Genomic DNA, 10,423 nt, shown 5'->3' on the forward strand with positions numbered 1-10,423 from the left:
AAAGGTGAATGAAGTATAAGTTACCATTATCACCAAATCAGAAGGTCAAAAAGGTTTGCAAGTGTGGGTTGTATTTACTATATTAAATGGAAATCGCAATATTTTTACAATCAACTAGAACTCCTAATCTCACTTTACTGAAATAATTCAATGGCCTCCACACAAATCATAACTTTATTACAGTTATCTAATTAACTAATTAAAACTTGTGCCACTATTTACAATGCTTAGAATTATTACATGAAACTAAGTATAAAATTTGAAATCTGCAAATGAAACATTAGGTCCAAATTTTGTATCACAAAGTAATCAAAATTGATACACTTACGTACAATAAACACAATATATTAAGAAAAATACTCCACATTCATTCCATACACGGCAAGATTAAATGAATGTGGATGGCAATGAAATGCTAGTATTCATACCTCCAAATATCTGGATATAATTTTTAACAGCAAACATCCAGACACTAACTTAAAAACCATTCTATTCAATCAACCTATGGCTATTTAGAGGAAGAATTCAGAAACCATTAAGTTCACGCAACACATAAAGAAGATATGGTAATGTAATACTCTTTAATACAGAATCAGGACACAATCCAGAAGCAATTTATATGCAATGCATCATTGATATAATTAATCACAGGGAGTATAGACCCACTGCAAAGGCTACTCCTGTATTCTGTACATGATTATTTCCATTAATGGCTCATGCTCATACACCCTGGCAATGATAATAGGGCAGGAACTTATTTACATTGCATTTTTACATGAAATAAGGGATCATTAAAATATGTAAATGTGCCCTGTGTAAGCAGAGCATTTTTAATAACGGGCAATTCTCTCAATCCTTAAAACTGATGAAATACTCAGGAGCTCTTAATTAATCAAGGAAATCTAATTTCAAAAATATATTTTTAAGTAATGAGTACTATGAAGATTGGTAAAGACCTAAATGAATTTTTCTATTCAAAAAATGCCTGCCATTTAAAACTTCACTAATATAAGTAGAATGTGATATTATAACTGTAAGTACTGACCTAAAATGAAGTCTATGAAAAAATACCTGCCATTCAAATATCACTAAAAACATGAAATTGTATCAAAATATGTTTAACTAGACTTCACAATCCTTTTCTCAACAAAAATACCCGTTGGTGATTTCTATTCTCTATTCATGCACTAAGTTGGAAAAAAAGCTTTATCTGTCCGTATTTTAAAAAGATAAAGACAGGAAAATTTTCTAAAAAATTACATTTCTCTGAAACTTATGGTGAACTATAAAACTTATACTAACCATGCCTAATTTTTTCATCAATTAAGTTTTCAGGATAAATTATAACCACCATAGAGTAATGTAGGTCACCTAAAATATATCCGCAAGCTACAAGTTGGTCATAGTTTTACCATAAATTTCTCTCTCAAGAAAAAAAATTGCAAGTATATATGCATAAATAACGCCAAGAATATAAAAGTCGTTCCATAATCATCAATTTACAGCACCATTAAGTATGCCTTACTGTTATAGATGTTCAATTCCACTCATTGTTAATTCATGAACTCCATCGCATACTATAGCATTACAATAGTAGTGCCAACATTAAAGGGGCAGATAAATGCAGTACAAATATTACATGAACAACACCTACAGAATCCTGCAAGAACATACAGTAACATTTACAAATGTTGACATGGCTCAATCCCTTCCCACCACCTTAGTGCCATCACAGCAGAAACATGAGCTACTGACAGTTATTTCCTTCAAAAGTCAGCAACGGGAGCAATAATACATTTACTTGAATATCATCAAAAGGCCCATGTCGGGCCAAGTGTTGTCATAATAAGAGATCCAAAACAGACTAGCAAGTTGAAGATTTGCATTTCTTAGAGAACCATGAGCTGGCGACAAGTCGTGCTACGAGGGGCATGACGGGACGCTCAAGAGCTGACAAGACGGGAATCGGGAGAACCTGCCTCAGCAGGAACATCAGGGGCTCAGGCACAGACCACCAACATTTTCGGAGTATCTTCTGGCACAGGGAGCTCTGAACACCTTCTCCTTCAACAGGGACAAGCCTCGGTGATTCGGCTTGAGAAGCGGCGGCACCTCCTCTTCCTGGTTGACCGGTGCGGCGACGACGGCCAACCCTCTGATGGCATCAACTGGTGGTGACCAACTCGGGGGGCAAGTGCCCTGAGTCGCCTAGCATGTGCAACACCACATTTCCTTTCGGCCTGATGCTTATCCAAGTAATGCTGGCATTGTTAAGAGACAACCGTAACCATCCTTCGGGTGGAAACTGAAGAGCCCTGTTAGCACAATTGATTACAATCAGGTTAAACCAGCCAACAGAAGACATCCAACAATCACCACGACAAATGCTTTGTCATGAAATATTCACTATGAGGAGTCAGTTGTAAATGAAGAAATGGCCAAAAAACAGAGCATGCAAAAATGCGAGTCCCAAGCAAAGATTCACACACTCTGCATTTTTGCGATCAATTATCTTAGCAACATAAATAAGAGACATAAGTAAGGTAAACGATGAGAAATCACAAAAAGAACACTCACCTACACACAAAGTATCGAATTACATTGGCATGGCATACGTATATTTCAAAGCTGTCCTTTTCCTGAGACACAGGAGCTCTATGGAAGTATTTTCGGAAAGCTGCTTCAATTCTAGCACCATCTTCATAAAACTGCTGATAGTGACAGAAAGGTAGGCATTAGTGTTATGATATGGTATCGGAACCGTTAAGAAATGCCATGCAAAAATTAGGTTATTAACCACACTCCAAGAAAATTTAGCCGATTCAAAATAAAAGAAAGATATGGAGATAACGGAAAAGCAAAACTAGGAAACTAAGAGAAAACAATATATCTTGTCAAGAATATTTAAATCAAGCTTTCACAATAATTCTAATCAGTTTTAGTATTGATATGCACATGAATTAAACCATTCAAAAACTTGCAGTCTGCTTGTCATATCATTTTTAGTAGGTAAGCTCATACAGTCATCAGCTGTTGTCCAATGAAACTAAAAATATAACCCTATATTTCTTCAAAATGCAGACTTAAAACCCAAATGTCTAAGAATAAGCCTCCAAAAGGGCATCTTTTCCATGCACAATTTGATAGTTAACCACATAAATATCTACAGTTAAAATATGGATTCACATATAACATAGAGCTGCTTTTTCAGGTTGATGACTAAGGTCAAGTGAATGATATTAAAAGGCTAAACTGCCCTATCCAAATCAAGTAGTTCAGCCAATTGAAACATTTTTTACACACGTGTCACTTCACTATGGTTGAAGGTTTCAGGGTTCTCATGAAGCTCTTTGCATCCTCTCATTCTATTAGCCACAAATGGTGTCAATAAAAATTCTTCAAAAACATTCTTTTTATATTATATATTTATAATCTAGGGCAAAAAGAGGCCACATTCATATGCATGATGAATCCAATTTTGATAATAATATAAATATAAAATTCCTTTGGTATATAAGGCTTTTATGTGAAAAAATTCAGTGAATTATATGTCCAAAGCAGTGCAAAAACCTGCAAAGCAATGCCAGCACTTGTTTCAGACTCAATGCCATCAAATCCTCTTTCTTCCTTCTTCTCAGTTTCAATTATTACCCTCAAATTCCACACATTTCAATCTTCAAACTGTACACTTTGATGTTCTAAACATAGTGCTTATAAATATGAGGCATATTCATTAAGTAAGGGCTTATATTCAAATATTGGCGCTTTAGAACAAGTTTTACTCCAGCAGCGCCATCTACTGATCCATTGAGAAGCTATAGCAGCATTTGTTTTGTTTCAGAAGTTGTTTCCTTGTCCTTGCACGCAAACAACAATGTCCACGACAGTTGTTTATCCCGCCAGCGATGAAGTGCGTTCTGTCACACAATTCTTGTATGCAAAAGGATTGTCGGCTGCAGAAATTCATCGGGAGTTATGCCTAGTTTATGGACCTTCAGTTATGAGTGAAGGAAAGCTTAGACAATGGTGCCGTGATTTTAAAAATGGACGAACAAATGTCCATGACGAAGAGCGAAGTGTTAGGCCCAGGATTCTGCCCGATAAAATTGTTTTGCAAGTGGAACAAAAACTGCGATGTGATCATTGATTGACGATTAATGGCCTGGCTGAACAATTTCCTTAACTTGGACGCACTACTGTCTACAATATTGTCACAGAAAACCTCGGATACCACAAATTGTGTGCAAGGTGGGTACCGAAACACTGCTGCCAAAACCAATAAGAAAATTCAAGATTTCCGTTGGGAACTCTTCGACCACCCACCGTACAGTCCTGACCTTGCACCTAGTGACTACTTCCTCTTCTTGCAGTTGAAACAGTGGCTCGGTGGACAACATTTCAAAACCAAAGAGGAACTCAAGAATAGCATTGTCAATTGGTTCAACTCTCAGGCGGCGAGCTTCTATGCAGAGGGGTTAAAGAAGCTGGTGCAGCGGTACGAAAAACGCATAGAAGTGAATGCCAATTATGTACAGAAGTGAAGTAGGTTTGTAGCTAACTAAAAGTGCCAATGAAATGTGTTTCATACGAGTATATTTTTTCCTGAGACCAAACAGCCTTTATTTTATGGGCATGCCTCGTAAACATAGTTGTTTCATGTGAGCCATCAGGTGTATGTAAATACTGGCAAGCTGGTATGCATTTTAACTATGACAAATGCCATGTTTGGGTTGGAAACTCAGACTCCTCAGTATTATTGATCCAAAACCAAGAACGACAACAACATAACCCATGTCTCATGCCACTAGCTCCCAATCTTCCACCCCCCTACACCTTTGTAAGCCCCTGTGCTCCCACCTCATTCTCACCAAAGACTCATATGACTCTTTCAAAATGTTGCATTGGGTAATGAGAAGCCTCAAAGGGAGCAATAGAGCAACTAAGGGGAGGGCGTATAAAACCTTGACAAGACCAACTTTAGAGTTTGCATCACAAGTATCAGACCCATATGAAGAATGTGTTTAACCCCTCTTTGAATTCCAATGATTTTCATTCTTTAAGTTTTCTAAGCACTCCCAAATTGGCTCCTCTGAGAATTGATTGTTCACAATCAGTGCTACACAAAATTATAAACTTTGGTGAACTTAATACTTGGAACTTGTAGAAACCTTTACATTTGTGAAATATGAAGAAGACAAAAAGTTACTATGAAGGAATTAATATTAACTTGTATTTCTATTAACAATTTTGTTGTCACGACTAGCAAAGATATAAGATATTTCAGAATTCAACAAGATAGAGAGAAAATCTGCCACTTCATTAAAAATCACAATGAATGAGCATAGATCATCACACAATCAATGGAAGTCCTGTTTGGAGCCAATGTAAGATCAAAGATTACTTGTATGATGGTTTCAATCAATCAAAAGTAATAGATACATTACAGGTTGTTTATAAACAGCCCCTAACAACTACCACATACATAAGGGGGCCCAAAAGTTCCCGGCTTGACCTAGATATAGCAGTAATTGTTAGAAAAATATCACTGTATTAAAAAGTATGCATTCTAGAAAGCATATGCATCAAGTTTGAAGATGCCACGTTGTTTAGTATTTGCTTGGCAGCCATCAATAGTGAACGTTTCCAGTGAATTTGTGAAAATGAAGAAAATTGGTCATCGTTATGTGATACAATACTTATATTTGAAAGGTCTCAGCCCAAACAATATAAAAGCTGAAGTGGATTCTACTCTGGATGAGTCTGCTTCTTTGTTTACAACGGTAAAATATTGGGTAGCAGAGTTTAAACAAGGCTAGATGAGCATCGCATTTGTCAACCAAACAAGGTGAAGACTCCAGAAACAGTGAAGAAAATCCAAAAATAGATACTGGACGATCGTCGACTGAAAGTGCGCAAGCTAGCATATGCAATCTGCATTTCGAAAAGTTCCGTAGATTGCATATTAACTGAAAATTTGGACATGAAAAAGCTGTGTGCAAGATTGGTGCTCACACTCAAGCAAAACCAGTGTCATGAAGATGTTTCAATTGAGTATTTAGCAAAGCTTCACAGCAACAAAGCCGAATTTTTGCACCGCTTCATAACCATGGATGAAACATGGGTCCATTACTTCACACCAGAGACAAAAGAACAATCAAAACAATAGATTATTCAACAGGGAGATCCGGCCTCAAAGAAGACAAAGACAGTTTCATCTGCAGGCAAGGTCATGGCGTCGGTTTTTTGGGATGCAGGTGGGATAATTTTATTTGACTATCTTGAAAAAGGAAAAACTATCAACAGTGAGTATTATGCAAGTATTATTATTAACTTATTGCAATATTCTAGCAAAGAAGTTAAGCAAAAGCGGCCGCATTTGACTAAGAAGAAAGTGTTGTTTCATCAAGACAATGCACCATTAAATCCATTATTGCAATGGACAAAATTCATGAATGAAAGCTTGAATTGCTACCTCATGCAACCAATTCGCCACATTTAGCCCCCTCAAATAATTTTCTGTTCACAAACTTGAAAAAATGGCTCGGGGGTCAAAGATTTTCCAACCGTGAAGACATGATGTCGTCAGTTAATGGCTATTTTGAGGAGCAGGACAGTTATTATAAAAAGGGTATCGGATTTATTGAAAATTGCTGGGAAAAGTGTATAGAGCTGAAAGGAGATTATGTTGAAAAATAAATACATTCTTTCCAAATACTTTTTGTTTTCTTTGTTGGGCCAGGTACTTCTGGGATTACCCTCATATTACATTTCCTATGGACCTACTCCTGATATGTCATTTCTTGCAATGAAAATAAGCAATAACAACATCCAATTTGTCAAGCAGCAAAATCAATTGATGCTTGCAAACTGTGATCCTTATGTCTTCTCAATTACCATTAATCATGAGAAATGTAGACATAATTCACCAATTAATTACTTTTTCACGATTACCCATATTGTCTATGTTTACGCAATACCCCTCTAGCCCCCACAAGAGCATGTGGCAGGGGGGTGTTTGGACAGCACCCGTAAAATAGAATGTAACTATATGCAAAACAAACAAAAAACAAGCTAATGCACACCCACAAAGACAAATATATTCATGCAAAACCCATTTTAACAAGTCAAACACGCAAATACACATTCTAGCAACTAACAAAAACATGCACCTACAAATATACCACATGTGTCACTTGTAATTCTAATCTCTTTACTATTACTTCTAATATTACTTTGATTTCTTACTATGATGATTTCTGATTTTCCGAGGAAAGAACGAATATTTATAGCTATCCATGGAGAAGATAAAGAGATCACAAAAGACCTCCCTTATGTCATCTTTGTGGTCCTACCTATCTAAAGAGTGTGGGGCCATAATTATAATTCCTTTAGCGTCGTTGCTGAACTCGTTTATTCTGAACCTTTCTTTAAGTCTAAGTCTCGCTTGTTCTCATCGCATCTCAAGCAGCTCCCAGCCCCTAAAATTCCCTAAAAGTCCTGTCACACTCGTCTTCTTATGTTAACACTTTTTGATGATTCTGGTGGATTTACTCCGAACATCATCTAATTCTTTCATCAACACTTTCTCCCAAGGATCCCAAATACTTGTGGAGTATTCCAAATGTGGCCTAACCAGCATAAAATAACACCTCTATTTAAACTATTGCATAACATTCCCACCACAAACTGTTCAATGGAGCAGAGATGATGAATACTTCAAATATTTTATTTTACTCTCAGTAAATTACGGTTATGCTTCACATTATGCGATTAACTAGTTCAAAGAATTCATTTCATTAAGTGGCTTGCTATTTGTTTAAGTATCAACTGAATGCATATGAAGGTCACAAGCTGCTGAAATACATAAGCCGCTTTACACAACAGATGCATCCAAATATGGCATAACTAATCACTTTAATTCCATTGATCATCCAATTCATTTTGAGAATGTTTGGTTTCGGCATGAGGTTTTGGTTTCACCATGCTAAAAAAATGCAGCAAGTGATGAGTTGAGAAATATACATCGAGTGATATACGGAATGATTTTTTTTTTAAATGATTGAGTTCCAACATAAAGAAAATACCATAACATCTTCAATATCCTAAGGAAGCTTGCCTTCTAACTAAGACCAACGAATCGCGAACATAAATAAAACAAACTAAACATAAACAACAATAATCCAATGAATAAGAACTTGTAGAGCTAGAATTCATTCTCACATGTTTCTCTGGTCGCCAATGTCCCACTGGTGGTTCGGGAGGAATTGGTGCACCTTCTTGAATGAAAGCCGAGGATTCGCATGGCACATCCGGCAAGTGCTTTTGAATTATCTCAGCGGTCTCCAATGCACGAAACATTGTTGACCTTACCAGTTTAGTAAATGGAAAGTTGAGATCTTTCAGACGCTGGCCAGTGAGATCTGCCTGTTTCCGTCCTGTAAAACGATCGAAAGTTATAAAATTTGAACATTAAATTATTATTATTACACCGAACGTTAAAAATCTTTTATAACTCTTAAACAATATTTCACAGAAAATTGCAAGGCCACAAAAGGAGATCAAACTAAAACGAGGCCAAATTGCGGATGACAACGATTTAAAGCACAAGGAATAGACATTTAATTTTGCTTACAGGGATGCACTTGCCAAACAAAGACTATGTCGGGAGGAACCAAGAAGAATAGCACTAATATCAATGAGATGAAAGGCATGAGTTTTACATGCCATTTATTATTTAAATCATAGAAAAAAACGCACTACTATCGAACTAATATTCTCGAGTACCCATCACGATCATTAAATTAACCAAAACCGCTCACCATCTAACAAACAGGCACTTACCACATAATACCTTCTAATAAAATCGTTCTTAAAACAGCACAAAGGGATTTAAAAATATTTCAATTTTGCTATGGTTAGAAATTGAAAACAAAGGTAAGGACAATCAATTAAAAAACTAATAATGCAAGGACAAAAACATCACACACCATCATAATGGCATCCAAACTCCAGTGCGACAAAATCACAATAGGTTAAGCAATTGAAGAAATAAAAAACCCGAAAATTGTATTTCAGTGACCACAGTAAGCAATCCACAGCTTCGTTTGGTGGGAGGGGGGCAGGGTACATACTGAACCCAACAGTATGGGAAATTCACATATCAGGGTAGGGGGGCCAGTTCCTTTCCCTGTGCCGGTTATGGTTTCTCAGGATGACTATTGGCTTGCTGGCACATTTGTGCCATTAAGCAAAAAGTATTACTAAACCAAGCTCAGAGATACTCCGGATTCACTATCGCCATTCCAAAAAAGTTATCACTCTTATCACATCGCCAAGATACACTGCATATCATCACTCGCAACCAACGACCTGAAGGTTTATGCAATTACGCTAGTCTCTTACAGAAAAACTTAAGTAAAGTAAACAGCATCTGTTAAGATGCAGATAACTCTACAATATTGTGGAGATGAGTGCACCTAAGGTGTGTAATTTGCACCGCAGAAATAATGATTTAATAATTCAGTCACGCATACATTCAAGCATAATAACTACACGTTCGTCTCGAACGTATTTACTAATTTTGCATATAATTTCAAATAAGAAAGAGGTTCTAAAATGAAATAATATTGCATAGGGCTTACCAAGTTCTGTCAGACATTTCTCCTGGTCATTTCCTCCACATAAGTTGTACTGTCCATGTCGGATAAGGAACAGATTTCGCACGGCAGTCGGTTGTGCTTTTTCTATTTGCTCGTTGTACTTATTCTCATCTTTTTCATTTGGTTTTATGAGGCTTCTGGGTTCTCTTCTGTGAGGCAATTTTGCAGTTAATTACTGCATGTACAAAAGAACTAATTTATAATATAATAAAATTAATAAGATAACATACTTATCCCAGTTAAAGTCCCATTTCACTGATGGATTATAATTAGTCGTCCAAGAGGCATGAACACGTTTCCTGGTATTTTCGCGGAAAGCATAATAAAATATAAGAGCACCTCCACAAGCACCAATACCAGTAAAGACCGAACGTAGTCTTGAAAACGACGGCATGCTTACATAAATCACTCCTAAACCGCGATTCTAAGTGCTTCGTTCGGAGTAACCAGGACAATCTACATAATCGACAATGATAGCCTTAGCAACAGCGCCGCTGTCAAACGACGTCAAAATTCGTGTTTACATGCAACAATGTAAAAAATGAGCTTCGGCATGCGTAATGTGGGAAAATGGAAACTGTTTGAATTATTATAATATATATGTACATGCATGGAGCATATGGAACCACATCCATTGACGATATTATAATGCAAATAATCGACCGATGTAGCAATGTTAAGGTTATATGACTAAAGTTACATAATAGGAAAGTTGCTAAATCGTAGAATTTTTTTCCTGTGTATACTTATCCTCATGCATTGGT

The 10,423-nt window shown here is 36.6% G+C and overlaps 1 protein-coding gene across 3 annotated transcripts; it reads right to left on the reverse strand.

Annotated features, from left to right (window-relative positions):
- Positions 1–211: 211 nt before the first annotated feature.
- Pgam5 (Phosphoglycerate mutase 5) lies at positions 212–10,122 on the reverse strand. Of its 3 annotated transcripts, XM_071591804.1 has the most exons (6): positions 10,060–10,109; positions 9,890–9,958; positions 9,642–9,808; positions 8,221–8,435; positions 2,578–2,711; positions 212–2,315 (listed from the first exon to the last, which is right to left on the reverse strand). In XM_071591804.1, coding segments are annotated over exons 1-6 (738 nt in total). In that variant the 5' UTR covers positions 10,062–10,109; the 3' UTR covers positions 212–2,164. The 3 variants fall into 3 exon arrangements, with proteins under 3 accessions (XP_071447905.1, XP_071447904.1, XP_071447903.1); XM_071591803.1 differs by having other exon boundaries at positions 2,578–2,708; positions 9,890–10,122; XM_071591802.1 differs by having other exon boundaries at positions 9,890–10,122.
- Between the last annotated feature and the right edge of the window lie 301 nt (positions 10,123–10,423).

The sequence above is a fragment of the Hetaerina americana genome, unplaced genomic scaffold (genome assembly GCF_022747635.1).
Source record: "Hetaerina americana unplaced genomic scaffold, ioHetAmer1.1.p SCAF_5, whole genome shotgun sequence".
Taxonomy (NCBI): Eukaryota; Metazoa; Arthropoda; class Insecta; order Odonata; family Calopterygidae; genus Hetaerina; species Hetaerina americana.